The 23,010-nt window shown below is 40.5% G+C and overlaps 1 protein-coding gene across 2 annotated transcripts in view; it reads left to right on the forward strand.

The window, feature by feature from the left end:
* The first annotated feature begins 1,949 nt into the window (after nt 1-1,949).
* ECHDC1 (ethylmalonyl-CoA decarboxylase 1) overlaps nt 1,950-23,010 on the forward strand; it is a 38,945-nt gene continuing 17,884 nt past the window's right edge. The window contains exons 1-6 of one of the 2 annotated variants that reach the window (XM_082481830.1): nt 1,950-1,964; nt 8,525-8,648; nt 9,262-9,483; nt 14,447-14,589; nt 19,230-19,282; nt 21,153-21,233. In XM_082481830.1, the coding sequence (XP_082337956.1) occupies nt 9,264-9,483; nt 14,447-14,589; nt 19,230-19,282; nt 21,153-21,233 (497 nt within the window). In that variant the 5' untranslated portion in view covers nt 1,950-1,964; nt 8,525-8,648; nt 9,262-9,263. Of the gene's footprint in view, nt 1,965-8,524; nt 8,649-9,261; nt 9,484-11,470; nt 11,524-14,446; nt 14,590-19,229; nt 19,283-21,152; nt 21,234-23,010 lie in introns of those variants that run through there. The other variant, XM_082481831.1, reaches the window with a different exon arrangement.

Here is a 23,010-nt window from a genome sequence, read left to right on the forward strand (position 1 = left end):
ACAAACATGCAGGGACCAGTGTCACCATCCTGCTGGAAGTTACAATCTGTAAGGGGTCTTTAGTGTCTGTTTTCAAAGAGGACCCCATTTGTCTGTGCGTTTTCCTACAGTCTTCATTCTGCTCCTTGTAGATCCTAATCATTTTGTCGCATATGATACAACGCAATAAAATCAAAAGTGAGGCACACTGTTTATGGAACTGAAGGTCAGGTTTGTGCTACTTTCGCTAAGTGCTGCTAGGTGGCAATATGTTACCTAGAAAACCACGAGCTTCCCACCACCATCACTCTCTGCCTCAGACCTAGCCGGGACGGGTCTGGGCATTGCTCCCCTCCAAAGGGGACAGGGCCTTGGAGCAGGACCTGGTGAGAGCTGCTTCACGCACGCAGATTTCTGACTCGGTACTGAGGTTTTCCAGAAACAAATGCAGGACTAAATCCTACTGGAAAAATCTCTCCTCTGTGAACCCAAGAGTAAAAATAAGAGGCAAGCCCGCCTGTTGTAATATTTCTGTTTACACTGGGAGCATCATAATAAAGGAATGAATCCTTCTGCTGTATGAAGGTATTGCCACCTGGGATGAGAATACTTCATATTCTCACAGATTCTCTCAAGAATACAAAATTTGAAATGTCTGTTCAGAGTGCAAAGATTTTGTTTTTCCAAATGTATGATTAATTGAAATCTTCTACACATTCAATCATAATATTTAATCAACTATATCAACTTTAGGACATTTGTATTGACAGTTGGGTTGAAAAACAGCTTTAATAAAGGTGGAGAAGATGAATTTCCAGATACATCTTTCAGCCATGCTACAAATACTTAAAACTGAGTCATCTTACGTATGCGTATTAACAAGGACATAGTAATAAAGACTGGCTCATATTTACATATTGCTTTGAATACACTGAGTGATGTGCATTGAAACAAGTGTTTATTTCCCGTGATCTGGCTCCTGGCGTGGCAGCACACGTTCTTCCGAGGGGGAAAACCAACAGCCGGGGGAAAGGCAGAGAGGGCAGGGCTGCATGTGACGGTGCCATTTATGCCAGCTGTAAGCTTACACAAAATTACACCTTAAAGATTAGTTCCTTTTGATGCCAGGGGTCGTTTGCAGCTGGCTCAGCACTTCGGCCCGACTGCCAGAGTGCGGGTGCTGGTGAGCGGCACCTGAAGCTGAGGAGGCAGTGGCCAGGAGAGTGCCTGTTGGAAAGGGCTCACGCTTGGGCTGACAGATAAAATGGATATATATGAAAATGGGGACCCCAAGTTCCTCCTTGTGGCAGCAGATAGGGCATTAATATCTCTTCTCCCAGCAGTGCAACACCGGGGAGAGCAAGTGGGGCAGGGGGTCAGTAAGACCCTGCTTCGCTCCAGGCCAAATCCTCCCGGCAGAGGCACGTATTGACCTGAGGTGAGAGGTTGTTCTGGGATGGTGGAGAAATTAGCCTCTTTGATTACACTTGGCTCGGATAGGAATCCTGGGCTTGTTTTTTAGCGATGCAGGCTACCGGTGCAGGAAACAAAACCAATAATGACCTGTTTGCGTGGTCCTTAGCGACCTTGGAGCTAGCAAGCATATTCTGCAGCAAAACTGCTGAAACTTAGACTGAGTTTTCGGTGCCTGGGGCCACCAGGGAGCACAGGACACCGCTTCTCTGCTGCGGCTCAGGCCGCCCTGCTGCTGGCCCCCAGTCAGCCCCGGGCTCGTAGAGCCTCAATATTCTCTTTAATCACCATTGCTTCGCCCCGGGGGCTGCCCCGGCACCCGCTGCTGCCCACGGCGGGACAGCTTGCAGGCCCAGCCCAGAGGCCTCGGCCCGGCCTCACGCCGGCTGGGAGCCGGGCCCCGCCATCCCGGCCCTCCCCGGCGCGGCGGCGGTTCCCGGCGGGGCAGCTTTCCCCGCAGCACCGCCCGCCCGCCCGCCCGCCCGCCGCTGCCCGACCGGCGACGGGGCCAGGTCAGTGCCCGGCCGCGGGCCTCCGCTTCCCCCCCGGCCGGCCCGGGGCCTGCGGCGCTCGGGGGCTGCCGAGGCGGCTCGCCGGGACCGCGGGGTTGGGGGGGTACGGACGGGGCTGGTGAGGCGACGCGGGACCTCCGCGGGGCCCTGGGGCTTGCGGTGGCGAAGGGGAAGGGCAGGGTCCGGCCGGGGCTGCGGGCCCGGCCCCGGGCCCGGCGGGGGTGGGCAGGAGGCAGGGTGCGGCCCGGTCCCCGCGGAGCGGCTGGTGCCTGGGGCAAAGGCGAGGCAGCCCCGCCGGTGCTGTTTCTGCCTGAAAATGTTCTGCTTTTGCTCGGCTTCAGCCCAGAGACCAGGGGTCTTATTTTGGGAACAGCTGGCTGCAGCCCTCTTTGGCCCTGCTGGGCACGGAGCCCTTACCTTGGCTGTGGGTTTAAAATACATAAGTAAATAAAATGTGGTCTGTATCAGAAACGCTTGCCTAGGTCAGACCAAGTGCTACAGCCCACTTGTCAGGATTTTGGCACTGCGCAAGGTCAGCAGCAATAAATCTCTGCTGAGGACGGAGTTGCTCCCTCTGCCCCTCAAGTCTTCACTTTCTTCGCAGGGTGACACCATGCAGGATGCCTTTGGTTCCCAAAATATAGTGCACGGAGCCAAGGAGCCAGGTGACATGCTGTCCTGGTGTGCTTCTGCTAGGTCCCAGTGCTGTTACAGGGGAGCAGGAGATGCACCCCGGAGAATCATGCTGCGTGGCCCATTCTGACATCAAGATGCGGTTTTGATGCTGCTGTCAGCAGAACAGCATTTATCTACTGGTGTGGGGGGTGGTGGTGGTAAGGAGACTGGTAGTAAAGAACGGTGTACTGAGTGGAATTCAGAGCACTGCTTTACAACAAAACTTTTTACAGTTTTCAAGGCAAATTAATTCTTCGGAAAGCATCAGTGTTTGCGGTTGCAGCTAGAATGAGTTCATCCTCATGCTTTTTATGGTTTAGGATTTGGTGACTAGAAAGCGAATGGTGAGTTAGTTGTGGTCATTTCCGTTCCTGTGAAGTAGCTCATCTGTTCGTTTTAAAGGTGTCCAAAATACCCCTAGCAGGCAGTGACCTTTGTGTGAACTTGAAAGTGTTTTCTGTCACTGTTAACAGAGGGTCCTTTGCTGACAGAGGCAAAGAGAACCTCTTTAGATCAAAGCATTAAAAAACAAAGGGCCTGTGTGTTTTTTGCAGAAGATACCACATTCTTGCTCTCACCCTCTGCTGTGAAACTCAAGATCTTGTACTCACCTTGTAGCCAAAACAAAATGGTTTTAGGTATTGTCATGTGTATTTATGGAAAGACTTCTTTTGTCAGCTGTTTTGCATCCTTGAATGCCATTATTTTTCACTGGACTTAGGTATGTTTCTTTGTGATTTGTTTACTAGGTCTTCAGAGTAAATAAAATGTAATTAAAAGAGTATGTTAATGGTAAAAAACAGAGACAATTCAAATCTAAACCTTATCCTGCAGGGACCATTAAAAATACAAAACTAAACAAAGAACAAATAATTTGTAAAACACATAGCTTGCTATCCCTGGAATTCAGCTGCTCAGAAACAATGAAAAAACAGGGAAAAAAGAGAAGTAGAAGCAGAAAAGAGGTGTAAAGGGTAGGCCAGCTTAAAACTGAAACCACAGACAAAGGGGGGGTTTATTTACAATGTCAAAAGTTTTTTTTTTCTACAATTTATTTTTATTTCACATGTGTATGATTTGAAGCCATTTCAGTTAGTTAAGTTTGACATCTTCTTACTTGTTCTGTCAGTTTCTGGACAGGTAAACTTTGTTTCTTATGCTGACATCTAGAAAACAGGGGGTCCTAACTTTTTGTTCTCTTCTCAACACTAATATAGAGGCTAAAAAAACCCTGTCCTTTATAATACCAGCTACTTCTAAAGCTGGTTTTTAGAGAAGTCGCAACGCTATTTAAGTATTTTCACACTGAACTGGAGGGACTATTGACACCACCTAATTTGTCTACAATGTGGATACCAGAGACAATGCACTACACATTTGTACCGGGTTCAGCAAATTTAAGAGCCACGGCATCTTGAGAAAGGCGTGAGCTTGAAGTGGCTCCTATTGAACTTGGTAGGAATTCTGCTTTGTGTAGAGATGCCATAGAGGGGGTGCATTTTCCTTCTTGGGAGGCAGAATTTCCCAAGCCTTGTTTAGTTTCTGTATTTATAAGTTACGTTTTGTCAGTAGGTTTTCTGCTGCCAATCCCTCAGCTTGCCTCAGCTGGTAACTATCAGAGTGGGAAGAACCTGTCAGGTAAGGTGTTTAAGTAAACCTAACCCACACATTACTGAAGGAAAGAAGAGAGATACATAAGTGGATGAGGTAAATGGAGGGCTCTGTAACCTTCAGGTGAGGGGTGGTGACAAGCAGCTGGCAACAGTGGCCTGTGGAGCCAGTGCTGGGGAGGAACCCTGCAGGTGAGACATCCCTCCTATACCTTTCTTGTGTCTGAAGGCAGAGTCCAGTGACTCCTTTGCACTGTGAGACCCATGCGCTTGTCTTGATTTGCTTCCAGGCTGCCCCCCTTTGATCTTGCCATTTCTGAATTCCTTCTCTCTGTCCAACACTGGAATTTTTTAATTTTATTTTTTTACCCCACAGTCACCCACCAGCCCACCATCCCATGTTCCAGTCATCTTGTATTAATGATTTTCACTCTTTTCCAACCTATTGGGTTTTTTTTTGTACAGATGGACTATTTTTATGTTTTGGTTATATCTCTCTTTCACTCTGCTCTTTCATCTGCTTTCACATTGAGGGTCAGTTGTGCCAGTCCTCAGCACTGGGTCACCACTTGCTTTCCATTCATTAGTCAGTCACTGCAGGAACCTCATGAAGCATCGGATAGTCACGCACACTGCTCTCTAGTATAGATGAATGCCTTCTACAGTAACTGCTAAGACACACGCACAGGGTTGAACTGTGACTCATCTCATGATCATCTTCAGTTCACATCATCTTTCCCTTTCTCCATGCCCTGCTTTTGCACTTCTGTGCTTGTCACTGAAACTGCAGCTGCTGAAGGTCTTCATCAAGTCAAGTTCTCCTGTGCTTCTTGACCCATCAGCTGCCTTTGATGCCTTTAGCAGTGTCAAAAAAACTGCCTTTCTAATTGTTTTTTTATGTCATTTGAATATTTTCTTCTCCCTGAGATTTCTTTTATGGATTTTGTATGTTGCATTCCTTTATTTCTGCTATACTTCAGCTCAGGATACCTTCATCCAAAACCAGAAATTCAGCTGATTTTTTTTTGCAGGTGACTCACGAGTCTGTATCTGCACATCGCACCTGTCATTTCCTGCCCCACGTGAAAGGGCATGCGTATTTCCCCGATTGATTGAAAACACATCCCTGCATCTTTTCTCCCCATTTTCTTTTTCCTGACTTGTGTCAATAATTCAGGCACTATCTTTGAGTTGGAATTTTCCCTACTCGTGTATTTTAACTTGCTGGTTATTTCTCTGTAGCTGCTCTGTAGTGCAGTGTTTCTGGTTTGTGCATCCAGCTCAAATGCTCGTTTGGGCTCCCAGCGTCCAGTTCTTTGGTTTGTCTTAGTTCTTCTACCCATCCAGAAAGTTGCTACCTACATCCCTTAACCAGTGCTCTGTCTGGCTACTGTTATGCTCGCTGGCAAATGCAACTGGCCTCTGATACATACACATACACAAAAATACATTTATTGTCTGTGAGTGTCTGCATGTCAATACATATGTTGCTCTTGTGTAATGTGTAGTATTCCTTTGGTACTGAAGTGTTGACATTCGATAGGTGTTCAGATTAACCCACAGCCTGCTAGCCCACAAGGCAAGGGTGTTCTAAAATCACTTGAGTGCCAAATTGGATTTAAACTGTTGTTTTATGTAAGAGGTACAATAACTGTGGAATTAACAACTATTGATATCCATACTATCAGCTTATCTCTTAGTTGTCACCAGTGATATATACATCTGTAGCACTCCTTAAAACGTTTGAAAGATGGTAATTGCCCACAGTGTTTGTTATTCCTTTACTGTGAGGATTTTTTTCACTATAAAAACTGTGGATAAACTGTGTGTGCTACAGATGTTAATGGATATAGCATGTCTGACTTTTAAAAATTAGACTAAGACTTCATTTCTTTAAGTGTATCTAAATAGAAGTAATTATGTTAAACTGAAAACTGGAGAATTTTAGTGAATAAATATCTCTTGGCTTGTCCTACAACATTGTGCAGGTTACTGTGACATCTCTCTCTTGTGCTGCTTTCACTTACAGTACAGAAAATCAATCTCAGTCATGCTGTGGATTGCGAGTGCTCCATACTGATTGAAATTTTGGATGTTGTTTGTCAGAAATCGGCAGAAATCCCTTTAGATTGAGGAAGCTGTATCTTAAATATCATGCTTTTCCTGAGTGGTTAGCTTTCTCAGGCTGAGCTGTTAAAATAATCTTGTTTTTATTAAAAAAGTACTAGGTACTGACCGGTACTGTAAGAGATGGTTTTAAAGAAAATAATTCAATGATAATACCTTGCATGAGTCATTAATCGTGAGTCATGATCAGCAGGCAGCAATGTCCAATTTGTTTTTTAATCCCGCACTTGCTGATGCTCTTTATTACCATAGTGATAATATTAAAGAGCTGTTAATGCATATAACCATGCAGCTGAAAATGACAGACTTTTTCTGGTGGAATAAAATTTCCATATCTTAAGTCTGCTTTGCTCTGTACGTTTTTTGACGTGTGAAATCTAGGTAGTATAAAAGTGATCAAACAAGTATAATTTGGCAGAGAGTTAGGTTAACAGAACAAACTTTACTTTCAAGCCAATCATCGTGGCTTCATAGAGAACTAAATCTAGTCTGTCTTCTTATGAGGATTGGGGAGGCTTTGTATTCATTAAAAATTGGGAGCTAATTGTTCAAGCTACACTTTGCAACGAGAGCCTGCGCTATCCATGGTTTTAATGTTTGTTCTCTCCTGAGCAAATACTAGTAGCCAGATGGAAAGTTTTATTGCATAAATGTATGTTGGGAAATGACTACTGAAGTTTTAGAGAAAATGGAAGGCTGTTTCGCTTCTGAGAGTCTGAATATAAAAAGAATCATTTAGCTGAGAACTGAGTTTTGGAAACCTGTTATCACTCTTAAACACAATTTTATCAAGAGGAGCCTTTTTAAAAGCTCTGAAAGGTGATGACTGAAATATTGCAGACAATATTAGAATGTGCATAGATGGAGAGTGTTGGGGTGCAACAGCAGTTGCCTGATATTTATGAAGTAATGAATTTTGTATTCAATCAGATTTTAAGTTGATTAAATTTTCATTAGCTTTACTAGTTTATTCTTGAGCATAGAAAAGTTGATCGTGACAGATTAAAACCTTGAATTTAGTAAGGAACTCTGAAGACCCTTCGAAGCGTCTCACCAGATGTTAAAAAATGATCCCTTTACGTATTCCAGTGCACATGACCTTATAATGCATAGATTCCTATAGGCCTTACTAATTTCTTGTGTTGAACTTGTGAGATAGTACTGTATTGGTGGATGCAATGTGGCAGGACACGTATGAATCTACTGGCCTAGGTGGCTGTCTTTGAAATTGCCTGGTACGGTGCATACTCTTCCACCTGCCGTAATGCAGTTGCTGTGCAAACTCCTCTGTTTCCGTGAGGATTATACCTGACCCAACAGAAGTGTTTTCCACTTTAGTGTGGTATGGTGCAGCCAGAGACAAGATAAGTGTCCTCCTGACAGTTTTGTTACTTCTTTCATTAGAAACTAACTGTGTGATTTTTAATGCGTGTTTGTGTGTTCTTGTGTTTATAATAAATGTTTTTAAAATTTTGAGTCTGCAAACTGTAAGATGCCCTGAAGACAGCATAAAATATAGCTGTCACCAAATTCTGTCTCAGTGAATATATTTGTGTTCCGGGTTCACCTTAGAGAAACTTTCCAGGAGCTTCCTACCAGTTTTGAAAGCATCTTGTTTCTGCCAAATATGATTAAGGAACAAAGATAGTCTTTTCCTAGTTCTCCAAAAAATTAGCATCTACAATGTCTTCTGAACAGCTGTATCCATTAAAAAGGGGGTTGGGGCAAAGCTAGGACTAGTCTAGCAAGTTGCAAGATTTAAATATAGCAAACCTTTTTCTGTGTCCTGCGGTGGTTCTTTTGATTCCCACTCTGCATGGCTTCTAAGGTGACTTGTTTTTTTCAGATGACCTGTCTCCAGTTCAGGCTTTACCCAGTTTCTTTCAAATCACTTGTCAGCCACTTTCTTCAGTAGAACCTTTTCCAAAGTAAATAAAATAAGGCAGAGCCACAGATCAAGAACAATATTTGATAATTACTTTCTTGTTATTTTCTGGTATACATGCATACATTGTAGAGTGGAAACAGTGGAGGAAAACAACAGGGATGTACTTGTACATAGAAATAAACTACCAATGTTATGTAGCTGTATAAAAGGCAAGTGTAATGCTCTGTGTATAATATTGTTGTACACTTTTCCTTCTTCAGGGTACTGCACAGGTTCTGGCGTTCCATGTCCAAGTGAGATCAACTCAAAGTGGAACAAGAGCTACTGGAAGGACTGGGAAAAACACACAGCTACCAGAGGCTAGGAAGTCTAACTAGCATTAAGGTGGGGTGTGATAAATATGTTAATGGGATTAGGTGACAAGGAACAGACCTTGATAAAGGAATGGTCTTCGGTTCTTAATTTTTGTGTTCCTTAGGCATTTGTCTCAGAAAGGTCTTGCAATGTAATAGCTACTTACAGGAAAGCCGGACATCCAGATCCTGAAAACTAGGGGCTTTGATAGGATTTCTCCTCCAACACAGGTGATGGTGGTGGGGATTGTGGATATCTTTTGGTGGAAGGGGGAGAATTTGGAAGATTAGTACAGAGTAAGTTGGTCTAATGGAATGTGTAAGCATCATATAACAGGTCTTGACCCTCTTTGATGTTCCGCACCCAAATACTTTTGGGTAATTTTTAGAAGAAAATACTTCAAAGGATGTTAATTTCTGTCTTAATTTCTACAAGCACTTCATAAAACTTCTATTAAATTTGCGGGAGTAGGTTGAAACTAAGAGTTTTGCAAATAGTCTGCAGTGATTTCTGTAGACTTTTGTGATTGCATCACCTTTATATTAGTTTCCGCTGTCCTGCTTCTCTCTCTTTCAGAAGGCTGAGGTGGATCGCAAAGGGAATTTCCTGATCCCTTCCCCCCCCCCCCCCGTTTTTTTTCCAGAAATGGCCATTTCCCTGTGGAAGAACTTACTTCAGACTACAAAGGGAAGGATACTACAACAGAGAAGGGTGTCACTATACAATGGTGCTCATGGTTATGAGGAAGAATTGATAAAGAAGAAACTTCAGCAGTTTGCTGGTGGATCCATCGACCTCTCCAAGGAAGACAATGGCATTGCAATACTTACTTTGAACAACCCGAAGCTAATGAATGCCTTTACAGGTATTAATTAGTTGATGGGGTTGTGGGTTTGTTGTTTTTTTTTTTCTCCTTCAGTTACCCATTTTAGCATTCTGCATAAACAAAATGAAGATCTATGCCTTATTGTTCCCTAGCTAAAAGAAGAAATGTTTAAGTTTTATTCAGATGTGCAGTAATTGCCCACTGTTCTGCATAGTAGGTTTGCGATAAATGTCATAAGAATATAAGGAATCCTCCGTGAGACAGGGACTGTAAGGCAGAACATGCCTCTCCCCTTTTTTTTTTTCAGTCAGCACGATTCTGCTACTGTGCTCTTTCTTGTATCTCATTTTGTCTCTACTGCTCTGGAAACATGTAGGGTATTTTTGTGGGGGTGGGATGATGCAATCTTTGTTTTGTAGGTGGTGTAGAAAGGGTGAGTTTATTTCTTTACCTAAAGCCTTCCCTGTAACTTAAGCTTCTGCAATTTGGTCTTTACCAGTCACTCAAACTGGCTTCCATTTCTTCTTTATTTTCCTTATGTCTTAAATGCCAATGACTGGTTAATTAAAGATCAGATGAGCTGGGTATTCTCAGCTGTTGGAGATCAAGGATCTATTTAGTATGTTTTTATACCGGACAATGCTTAGCTATCAAAACCAAGTACCCTGTTTTATTAATCTTGTATTATGAGAGGCTTTTCATCTCCAAGATGGGTATTTTTGCTGTCTCTCCTTTAACTGTCTAGAATATTCCAATTTATGCCGTTCTTTTCAGACCTAAGTGGCACAGGTTCAGGGTCTGCATTTGCCTGAGCTTGAGCTTGTGCCTTTACGCTAAGGATGCTGTTATCTCTTAATATTTTGAAATGGGTACCTTTGTATCATCTTGTTAATTTCTTTTTTGCTGTTCTGTTTTCCTGCCCAGTTCTCACTGTTCCTTTGCTGTCAGCAAATGTTTGCAACCCACTAGCAAAGCATAGAGCTCTTTACATGGAGAGTGTCAATCTACTCATTCCGCTAATGATTGTTAGCTGAAAGGAAGAGAACCTGACAGAATCAGAGTTAGTGGTAATGCACCTAGATGTCTCTGCAGTTTCTCTTTTGTTTCCCCTTAAAAGCTCGTGTAGAAAAAATCGTTACCTTACTTGAGAAGTTGTAGCTAAAATATGTTAGCATGGAGATTGTCCTTCTGAATGCCTCCCTTTCAGCATACGTGTGATTATTCAATCATAATTATGTTGTTGTTTTCTCTTTTTCTACACATTGATTTTTATTTTTGACTCATAACAGAGCTGGGCAATGTACAGCTTGTAGACTGTGTGTTCTTAGCTTATTTGTTGTGGAAGTTGAAAGGGGCGTGAGAAAAGAGATGTAATAGTAAAAGGAGAAAGGCCAGATAAAGCCCAGTCTGCTAAGGAGATCAGGTGTAATACAAGTCAAATTGCTTGAACTAGACTTTTATAGAAACTTACAACTCTGTTGTCTGTTTTCTGGGTGCTTGGCAGAAGGGGCTCAGAACTGATTTGATGAAGTGCTGAGCAGTTGCAGCTGCTCTTTAGGCTGCTGAGAGCTGTGCTTTGACTATATGAAGTGCTATATAACATTAATGTACTGAAATCATATCACACATCTCAAGTTGAGCACCAAAAATTAGCAGATTATTTTCTCTCGGGGTCAGTTAGTGCTCTGTAAAATAGTATCTTCTCTCCTTATAGCACTGCTGTGAAAATAAATTATTAGTGTATGTGAATTAGATGCTCTAGTAGCAAAGAGGGACTAGAAAAGCCCGTGAGGAAATTAATAGTTCTGTCTTTGTTGCAGACCCTGATTAGCATATAGCGAATGAGCCATAGGATCAGGCAGTTCTGCTTTACCGTAGTGTGTAGAGTCCTGTAGAGAGCAGTACTCCATTTTGTTAGGTAATAGCCACAAAAATTTGCTCTGGAAAATCTTACTATCACAGTTTGAGAAATTACTGCTTCTTTCTATTGTGCACTTCTGCCTGCCAGAGACTTTTGTTGTTACAGGAGGGAAGAGTAGAAGCAAAATCATACTGGCCCCTTGGCTGCTGCAGTGGATGGTATGGCATATTAATTTATACTGCTCTTCATTTCATTTTAACATTACTGTCTGTAAACTGTAGTTGCTGAGGAACTAGCAAGCACTTGATCCTTTTCTTTTTGTTGTGTATCAAGTAATACCCTTCAGTAGAAGTATGAAGAGGGATGGGATGCACAACCCCTAAATTGCCCTGGTAAGACCTGGTTGACTTCAGCCAGAGCCTGTAGATACTCCCCCTCAAATAAATTACGCCTCAGAACTTCTGGATAGTGGCAGATGTGAATTTAGAAATACATGTACACTTGCTTTAGAAAGCTGCAAAACATCATTAAACTGTTGAGAGAAATCCTATTTGCCAGGCATTTACTTTACACAGCAGCTTTTTATCTCAAAGGAATTATGTTTATTCTAAGCTTGAGCAACTCATGGAACAAAAAGCAGTACAAAATTGTTAGCAAATTGCTAATGGGCAATGTGGAGGTTGTTATGCCTTTTTTCTCTTCTTAATTGGAATCTGATAACCACCTGTTTGAAATGGTCTCTTTGGAAACAAATGCTAATAATGTCAGTTTAAGCCTGGTGGAACCAATTTCAGCAGCCCAACCTCTTGCTGAACTAAGGTTGATCTTGATTTAAAAGAGAAGGAAGCCAGCCTGCAGGAATTAGATAATAATAGTGATAATTTTATTTTCTAGAATTGACCTTGAAGCATTTATTCTCAGATTATAATTAAGATGCAAACAGCTTGTTATTGCAAGTGGATTTAGTTCTGTGAAGAGAACAGACCTATTGGTAACAAATACTGAAGGACCAAGACTAGCAGAATGAGGATTTGCTTTAGTATTGTGGCCTCATCATTATATCAAACATCATGGACTATGAATGTTGGTAAAATGATCAGCATTGTCAGTAATGGAAGGGTTCCTCTACCAGGAGCGAGGGACAGGCTTTGGCCGGTGTGTCTTTTCCCCTGCTGTTGCATATAACTGGCTCATATGGTTCCTTTTTTGTAAACTCCATTTTTCAGTTAACTAGGTATTTGGCTTGTAATACTCTGTGGAAAGACTCTTCAATACCTTGCTGCTTTGATTATTAAAAGCATCACAAGTGGTTGTGCTGTATCTTGACTCTGGCAAAGCTTGGATGCCAGTCCAAGCACCCTTTTTGTAAGAAAACTTGGGAAATGTGCAAAAAGTGAAATCCATGGGTTGGATGCACAGCTATTTAAACAATGTCGTTTGCAGAAAAGTTATTGTTGAGTGTATTGTCAGGCTGGGAAAGCATTTCAGGAAAGAACCACAAAAATCTCATCTATGCCTAGTTCTGCTTGGTATTTTCATTCATGGCTTGGATGATGGAATTGAAGGTGAACTGCTGAAATTGTCAGATGACCACAAATTGGGAGACCATGGAAGAAAATTATTATTTGGAGCAGAGGAGTGGAATTCAAAGTGATCTTGGTTAACTGCTACAAAAAGCTCAAGATCAGCAAGGTTAAACTCAATGAAAGCAAATGTAATGTGCAACACACAAAAAGCATGACCAAATTATAAAAACAGAAAGGAAAGGAACCGGTAAAAGTGCTGGGATTTGTTAGAGGGTCATACTTTGGACCTGACAGTGGAAAAAACACAACCCAATATGTAATGTCCACTTAATTATTGCCCTCCTTGGGAGCATTGTCAAAATGTGCTATTTCAGTGGCTGAGACCAAGGTTAAGGTGGAAGTGCTTGACTTTGAATTCAGTCTTGACGTGGTGCCGGGAAGCTTACTTTGTAAGGAACTGCAAGGAAGACAAGCAGGAAGGAAAAAAAATATCTCCCACGTGAGGATGGCTGCTAACAGGCAGTTTCAGAACAGAATGAGTTCTGTGCATGCAGGTGTAGGGTCAAGAAACCAACACTCTTGGCAGAAAAGGAAAGAGCCCTTGACGGTATTGATCTAAAGCACATTTCTATCTGAAGAAGGTAGGCCTGTCCATCTAAATTCTCGTCAAAGGAGTGTAAAGCCGGGAGTGTCATCAACCTGTATGTAGCCTGCTTTCTGAAATTAGTTTCTGTAAATGTTTTTTCTTAAGAATATAACTGAATGAGAGTCATAGGCATTCACAGAGGAAAAGCTTTAAGTTAATGCTGGGTAAGCTCAGTTGGTGTGGAAGGTGCTGCAGTCTAGGACGAACTCTAGAAACAGGAGTTTGTAGAGTTCCACGTCAGAAAGAGTATTTAAACAAACATATGAGAATATTATGTTTAAGCTGGAAATAAAAAGCTAGTACTGTACAATCCATATATTTGGAGCCTAGGATATATTTTGTAAAGACAGCCTTTCTGGAAAGGTACCAGGGAGGGAATCAAGGATGTTTTAGAAAGATTGTTTTTTTTTCTTCTCGGGGTTTTAAAAGATAAAAGACACCTTGCTCCTTTTTTCAAATATATCTTTATTTTCTTTTGCATGGATACTTCTAAATGTCTTTTCCTTCCAACATAGCTTGCTCTTTAGCTTTTTTATAGGAATCTTTATTAACATTGACCGGTTATACATTGAGCCCACCTTGCACATTATTCTTTTCTGTACTCTGCCAGTTCTTTGAGCAGGGTGAAGTGGTGTTAACGTCAAAATGACTAGATGGACAGATTTGGATGGCTACATTTAAGTCCATGCATCGTGAATGTGTGCAATTGCAAACAAGAATAAATCACTAGAGTTTATGCTTGCCTCCTTGCACTTTTTTTTTTTTTTTGAGTGTAACACATATCCTTCATGCAGAATATCCTTCAGAATTTCAGGAAGTACATCTTTGAGGAAAAAATGTGTGTCAGTGCTTGTATGCAGGATTCAAGGTGATGCTTTCCCTTGTCACTTACTAATGATAACTTGGTTTTGGTGGTGAAAAATGTAAATGAAAAATGTTAAAAATTTTACTTCTCCCGTCTTGTGACAGGTACTATGATGCTAGAACTCCAGGAGAGGGTAACTGAACTGGAAAACTGGAAAGATGGCAAAGGCCTTATCATCTATGGTGCAGGAAACACCTTTTGCTCAGGATCTGATTTGAATGCTGTCAAAGCAATATCCAACTCCCAGGCAAGTAGTGATACAAATAAAGTTTTTGGAGAAAAAAGAGCTTTCTGATATTCTGAGGTCCTTTTCGAACAGATGTTACACTATGCTTCTGCTGCAATTTTACATGCAAGTCCCAGAGTGGAGCTTTTAATGGTTGTAAAAATGCTGGCAGCCCCTTTAAGCCATGGCTTAAGTGTTATTATAATTGATTCATAACTCTGAATCCCTACATTACATATTCTTTTTAGCCTTTTCTTTTAAAAGTGTAATTTCAGTTTCTCGGAGCAATATATGGTGAATTTACATGTCAAATAAGCTGTGCTTCAGTAGTTTGACCTTTAGAAACAGATACAAGTAATAATTTCTCATGTATTCTAAAGTAAAAAACAAATTTAAATAGCGTGGCTGCTATTACAGAAAGGTTTCAATTTTGTCAAAACTGTGTTTGAACCTTCATAAAATGGAAGGACAGATGCAACTCTTGTGCTGTAGAGCTTTGGCATTGAGCTTGTAGTCCAGTCAGGGGAGTCTTGTGTGTAACTATGAGGTTGAAGAGGTCAGGGTTTGATAGCAGTTTTTCCCTCATGCCACTCATCTTGGCAACCTACACATGTGCTGCAATTCTTTTTATGGGTTAATGTGTGGTTTTTGGCAATGTGTGAAATAGGACTTTGTCAGCTGCAGGGGAGGAGGGTCTTCCTGTGCCACTCTTACGTCCCAGTTTGCAACTGTGGTAACTGGCATCCTGGTGCTTTTTTGTAGACACTTCAAGTTTCAGGATTTAATCACACAAATTAAACATTTAATTGAACATTCCTGTAAGAACCAACTCAAAAACTGATTAATCTGGTATTTGTAGTGATGATTTGTTTGTCAATGAAACTAAATATCATAAAAAACACATCTTAAATGTTTCTGGCCTGATAAAATAAATAGGATGGTCCAGTTTTCAAAAGGTATAGGAGGCTTTGTTTTCTTTGTGAAACACAGTGAGAGGTATGCTTTTCTTAATATGGAGATACAATGTTTTATAGATATAAATGTTTTTGGGGGAGTTTTCATTTGAATTTTAAAAATATAGATGTAACTGATTTTTGGTTTTGTGTTTTTTTTTTTAATTGATTTTTTTTTTAATCTGAAATTTTCATCTTATTTTAGCATTATAGCTACAGAAGAGGAGCTAAAACCAAGCATGGGCAAATTCTTTTCTCATCTGCAGTCTAGGCTTTCTTTCAGAATTCTGCATTCAGTAATTCTCAGTGATTCTGCTTCCATACTCTCTTTCACATTTAGTATTCTGTCTATATGTTTAGACAAATTACTTGGAGCCACTGCAGTGGTGGAAAGGGCTCTTGTAAGGATTAGGGTCCATAACAGATATACTGGGCAGAATGAAATGCGTTAGTATTAATTATAACTTTGTTGAAGATTCCATGCAAAGAATCTAGATCTCATGCTAGTGCTGAAGTATAAATCTAAGAGTCACCAGAAATGCTCCAAGAATAGTTGAACATGGTTGCTTTCTATTTCCTTGGGAGAGTTCGAACTATTCATCCTGAACTGAAAGTTTCTTTATAATAGCCAACTCCTAAACCATCTGTTTGGTGGGATTTAATAGCCTTTATTTAATAAAAACTTTAATAGAATAAGGAATGGCATTTGCTGTTCTTTGGTCTTGCAGAACTCTGCCCTCTAACTCGCTGCAGATGAGAGAGTTTTGTCTGGTTTCAGGTTAAAAGAGCATTAGGTTAAGTTTTCTGTCCACAGGCTTCCCTGAGGCAAAAAAAAAAAAAAGAAAAGTGAATAGCTTCATGCCTGAACTGGTATGTTTTTCCTTTATTTTTTTGCAAGGCTACTTTAGCCCATAGCTTTTAATAATTACAGAAAACACTTTTCTTTTATTCAGCCAATTGGTTGAGGGAAGATTTTATTTTTTTATAGTCTACGATACAGTTTGCCTTTCCGTGTGGTGCAGGAAAGGCAGAATAATGGCCAAGAAAGCTGAAGGATTTTCATGCCCTCTAGTGGCTCCTCCTCCTCTTCTTCCTCTTCCTCCTCTTCTTCCTCCTTCTCCCATTTTCATTGTTCCTAACCCTGAAACAAACCCAGGTCCCCTGCCTGTTCTTCTTTGGCGAGTGCTAACATTATGTGACCAAATCACAGAAGGCAAATTAATAGTGGGATCTCTGTGCTTGTAAGCCTGGCTCCCAGGAGCAATAACCTCATTCTGGAGGGAGTCTTGAAGAGCTGGCTAGCTGAAAAGCAGGAGAGGCTCTTGAAAGGACAGCTGAGAGGAAGGAGGCACAAAGAAGAATTTCACTTTCCTTGGTCCCTGTCTAGAAGCCCTAGGACAGAGGTTCCCAAGCAGTAAGCTGCAGAGGGAGGACTCTCAAAAGTTGGCGATGGTCTGGAAATGCTGTTCGATCTGTAGTGAAAGTGGACCCTCAGCTCTTGCAGTAAAAAGAGTCAGTGGTACAGTTTTCTACTTTACGAGGTTGACTTTCTTCTTCCCTGCCTCCTCTATCCCCACCGCAAACTATTAATCCTTTTCTACCGTATGTAGTGCATACTATATTTTGCCTCGCTTTCTACTTGCTAGATTTCTTATTCCAGGGACAGTATTAGAGTTGAAAATGTGATTATTCCACTAGACTCCAGTGAACACCTCTCTTATTCAGATAAAATACCCTGACTAGTAGCCTTATTTTTCTTATCAGGAAGGTTTGAAGGGTATGTTGGCCAGGACTCAAGTAATTGTAAATTTTTTTAGGGTGTTTCCTGTGCAGGCATTTTTTCCATGTGATACACAGTAATCACTCTACCACCTGAGAATATGAAGACCTTTCTTTTTTTCTGCTCAGCCATAACTGCATTTATCAAGCTGGTCTGTTCTGACATTAATCTTTAATTACCATTTTGGGTTTTGGTATGGATTGAGACGGCCAATTTGAATGCAAGGACTCTGCTGTGATGAAGTGAAAAATTACTTTCTCTCAAGAGCTTTTTTGCAGCTTTATCCTGATGGTTGTAGTATGGGAATTGTGCAAGTCCATGTCTGGGAACTGGTACCTTTTATGTTTGTGTGGGTTTTGAACTTAGCTGGCAAGACAGCTGTCATGGAGGAATGGATTGTTCCTTATTTTGGAATGGAAATATTGCTACCAGTCTTAATGGCTGTAGGAGGTGGCTATAGTGAAAACTAAAAGGCTCGTTGTAAATCAACACGTGCTGAAATTTTCAAGGAGGCCTTTAATGTAATCAAACTGAATTCACTGGTTCCTGTGTAGTGATTGTAATGGCAGTTTATATCGGCCAGAGATCTGTCCCTAAACACCATAATGCTGGCTGGTGTTCGGCAGAGTAGGTCTTGGGAATGCATGAATAAAAGGACAATAAATCATCTGAAGTTGATTTCAAGGTCCTATTCCAAGATGTAATGAAGACTTACTGCGTATCTTTTCTTTCCCTGAGGTATGAGTCAGACGCTTTTAATTGAGGCAGATTCTTTAACATGCCAACCCCTGTAAAACTGTGTTTTAGAAATTAGTAAATGCCAATAAAGAGATGTTTGTTCTTTTTCTTCCTACCGTTTGTTTGGGTTTTTTGGGGGGCGGTATTTTTTTTTTAAATCTGGATTTAATGGCACATGTGTAGTTCAGTGTATGCAGTTCAGTATGTGGACAAACATGGTCATACTGGGTCATTTAGCCCAACCATTTGTGGAGTTCCTGGTTAATACTAGAGGTCTGAGAAATAATATGAGAACAGGGAAGGCAGATAGATTATGATTTTGCTTCAAAATATTCTCTTAGTCCCAAGCAATTTGTGACTAAGACTTCTAGAGCTAGAGGTGTTACCTTGTATTTAATAACTTTTTGTTGATTTTTCTGTTGTGAGTTTATCTAGTTGTTCTTGAATTCATGGAGAGGTTGCAATGCCCTGCTGCAAAGTGTTCCACACTTTAACTACGTGTTGTAGGAAGAAATACTTGTTTTGAACATAGTAGCAACTGAATTTATTTGCGGCCCCTTAGTTCTTGTACTTGAAGAGAAGGGAACAGTTGTTCTCTATTCACTATTGTTTGTAAGCCGATGTAAAACACAAAGGAGGAGAGAAATAAGAAGAATCTTTCTCCTTTTTGTTTTTGGGGGGGGGGGCAGGAGGTGGGGTGGGGATTTTTTTTGGCTGAAATGCTTTTGGCCCAAACAATAAAAAGTAAAGTTGGTAAATTGTGTCTGTCTAAAACTTTATGGATTTGGAACAGTAAAAGGTATGCAGCGCTCTATGGTCCTATACAGCCTTTTAAAAAGTCAGCTTTATGGGTGTTTAACTGGGAGTGAGAAGGGGAAATTAAGAGGAAAGGATGTAAATTTTCACATCATAGAAATTCAGTATTGCAGTTACTTTAACAGTGGCTTAATTATAACTGAAATTCATATAAATTGATTGAGTTCTGATAATTTTTTTAACCTGATTTATACTAGGTTTTCTATTTGTTCATAGTAGGTTTGGGCTGGAATTTGGGCAAGATTAACCAAAGCGAAAAAACCCAGCTAGAGTAAATGAATGTATAATGTATAATGAATACTCCTGTCTACTCCATCTGTGTGTTGCTTCACATTAGGGTTACTTAACATTTTTTAATTTCCTATTCTTTGTAGGATGGAATGAATATGTGCATGTTTATGCAAAACACCTTAACCAGACTTATGAGGTAATATATTTTATTTACCCTTCTTTATGAAGTAATTATAAGGATTGGAATATGTTATGGCTAACTCTTTAACAAGATGTATAAAGTTAAATTTGTAGTTTTAAGTATATAATTTTGAATCCCAGACCTTGTACTCACACATGTTAATCGGGTAGGTATTTATGGATTTAAATTAGGTCTTGACATTTTGCAACTATTAGACTTCCCAGAGATTGGAACAGAAGAAAACCTTATAGGCTTATATGTGGAGGGCCAGGTGATACCTAGGAAATCTAGGCATTCAAAGTTTCTGAAGCTGGCTTCTGTAACTCAGTAGAAATCAGTAGCTCTTAAAAAACAAGCAGGGCCAGCTTATGCAGCCTACGCAGGTAACATTTATTTAATATATTTATTTAATCTTCCCACTTCATAAGAGGAATGTATTCAGTTCTACCATCTGGTACTTCTAAAAAACATTTTTTCCTTTCTTTTAGATTTAGCTTCCCTTAAGAAATCACATTTCTATTAAATCCATGTGTGGTAGTGTTTGTCTTTTTTCTGCTCAGAGCTCTTTGAAGATAAATATTCTTTGTTTTCAGATAATCTATATGAGAAAGTGTTATGAGTTAACATTATTCTTTAAAACTGCCAAGGAGATTGAAGACGTAGTAGTCTGTAAGGAATCCTCAGGATCAGAATCCATTTGTGTAAGTGGGTCTCTATAATCAAAAAGCAAAGAGAAGGAAGATGTATGAAGATTAAGCCCTCACCTCAGGTGTCGTGACTTAGAGTATGTTGAATCTGTGGTTCAGGAGGAGCACTGAACTTCTGTCTGGAAACATCTATTGTAGATGGGATCGATCTCCCTCAGAGGGAGCTGAGGCTGACTGTGATCCTGAAGGAGACGCTTCAGATGGATCAATGTGGATGTAGGGGACTTGGACCCATATCTTGTGGGTCCCTATAAACCACAGGAAAAATTAGGTTAACCGTCTTGTAGTGGGTTCACTTAGGCCGTGTATTGTATGAAGTGTGCTGCAGCCGTAAGTGAACTTGGGCCGTAAGAAATCATTGGTGCTTCTGTTGAAGTAAAACCAAACGTGGTCACGATTGGGAAGCTGACTTCTGAATGTGGCTTCAAAACTGCTCAATGAGGTAAACGTCTCTTTGTAGTAAAAGACAAAACAGCTGTATCAGCATGCAAAGTCTCAGACTAACCAGTTGGCTTCATTTCTTTGGGAACTTGGCTTATCCTAAGTCAGTCACTGTTCGCTGGTATCCATTTCACAATGGTGGCAGTGGGGAAAGAGGTTCTCCTTACATACTCTTCCTTCCCTCTGTCCTTTGAATTACCTTGAACAAGATTAATTACCTTGAACATCATTAACTACAACACCATCAAAGGTAACAGATTGTTGCTAACCTTGAAGAATGGTTTTGTCCTGCAAAAAAAGGTTCTGTTGATGACTGAGGTGATATTACTGAAGGTGCTGAAGGTATCATGCTGAATCTCATTGCTTTTAGATAACCCAGCCATGTAGTTTTTCATGTCCCTTTCTGCTGCTTTCTATAGTGTACTGCCTTAGTGTAGGGTCTTGTGTCGCTGTCCTGTCACTCCTTCTTGCAGATAATCTTTCTAGGTATAATCTGTAGCATGTACATAGTACATGATCTTCTTTACTTTGATTCCATTTGATATCTATCTTGCTGTTTCATTTTAGCATAAGTGGAATTGGTATTGTGCTACTTACCTGCAAAGATGTGCTTATTTGAATGAGCTGGAACAGTATATTTTTCTGATCTTTTACTATAGAGATAGTTTGCTTGAATCCTTTTGTATTTTCTAGAAGACTAAAAGAATTAATTTTGGTTACAAAACTCTCTTGTGTAGATTGCCTTTGATCAGTGTTGCACTAATCCAAGGAAAAGCTGTTGGAGGAGGAGCAGAATTTACCACAGCATGTGATTTCAGGTAAGATCAACAATTTGAGTAGCTGTCATGTTGGGTCAGTGATTTAATCACTGCATCTATGAAATGTGAGAAGCCTGAGGTACCACTTTACCAGGAGTCAGGTCCCTGAATTCCAAGGCACTTGGAACTGAGCTTTGTCATCAGCCTTTACGGGGAAAAATATTTGGGTACAAAGGAAAGATTATTTACTGTCAGATTATACAGTTTGAATCACTGTGTAAAACAAGAGGAGTGAGGAGCTTTAGCAACTGTCTGTATCATAGACGAAGTGGGTCCAACTTCTTAGCCCTGAGTGAGAGGTAGCAGGACTGCTAAATTGTGTATCTTCTTAGGCCTCTTTGTGTGGCTGTCATAAGTAAAAATAAATAAATAGAACTCTCCATTAGTCTGGTACTTTGTGTTCTGGATTTATTATTTGTAACATAACTTTGTGCTGTGCAGTTTTTGAAACAAGAATTTGAGATGCAGAGGAAAGCAAATGAGATTCTGTCCCTGTTTTTTTTCCATGCAGGTGCAGGGATTTGCCAGCATGAAACAACTAGGAAAAAACAGACGGCTTTAATTAAAGAGTCTGAATGCAGAACAGGAACTGGGAGAAACTAAAATAATAAAATGTCACTTTATTTAAACAGTTGCTAATGTGCAAGCAGCCTACAGATGTAACAGAATAAGCACTGTGCACAGCCTCTCTGAAAATGAGGAGCTTTTAGTGAAATTTTTATCTAAGAGAAGGAAACGTGCTCCTTAAGAGGGCCTCAGCTCCTGAAGTGGGAAAGGAATTGTCCGGAACAAGCTGAAAGTACTTATATTCAAAAGTAATACTAAGCAAAGTAAGCTAGAGTATTACACTACTGTTCCAGGTATCAGGAACAAGCTTTGGATAGAGGACATGGTATCAGCATTGTCTGAGCCACTTAGAAGCAATCTTCCCTTGCTTTGAAACTAGATGCAGATGGATCTTTCTTCATATCTGCACAGCAGCCGGTGAACTGGAACCTCAGATTTGACTGTGGCCTCTGAGTACAGGCTGTGTTAGAAATGCCTAGTAAACACGCAGAGAGGTAGCATGTTTGACAGCAGCAGCGCTGACAGGAAAATGCACCTGGGGAGACTTAGTAGACCTTTCTGTATGTCTGAGTCCAGTGACAGAAAGTGAGTCCTGTTATACCTAAATAGGAGTTTAGGGAATAAGAACATAATGAAATGGAAATCTTTTGGCTTTCTAAAATATGTACTCTCTACTTTTACTCCAGCTATGTTGTTTGACATACTGTGTAATTACAGTCATTGTCAAGTAGCTCTTATTTGCATGAATTGAGCAGCTGCAATTCCTCTGATGTGCTGCCATAATTTTCATAATAACTACATCTGTTGATCCATCTTCCATTACTTTCTAACAAACCCATCCAGTGCAACTAAATCATAGCAATTCAGGAGCGGGAAATGGGACTTAATTAATAACAACAACAAGATAGAGAAACATACTCTGTGCTGCTATTGCTCCTAAATTTGAGAATTTTAATACTGGGGGACAAAATCCGTTGGTTGGTTTTTTTTTTTTTTTCCAAAGACTATGAGTAGATGTTAGTGGAACAGGTATTCTGTCCAGAGCCACTAGATGCCAAAAAAGGAACCCGGGAACAGAAATCGGAGAGGCTTCTTTTCTTCCTTGAATAAACTCTTTGGACATTCTATTTTATTTTATTTTTTAAGAACAAAATGGGTGAGTTGTGGCTGCTTTTAATTCTAAATTTTCAAATCCACTTCTGTTTTTCAC

Source organism: Vanellus vanellus, assembly GCF_965231255.1.
Source record: "Vanellus vanellus genome assembly, chromosome: 3".
NCBI classification, from domain to species: Eukaryota; Metazoa; Chordata; class Aves; order Charadriiformes; family Charadriidae; genus Vanellus; species Vanellus vanellus.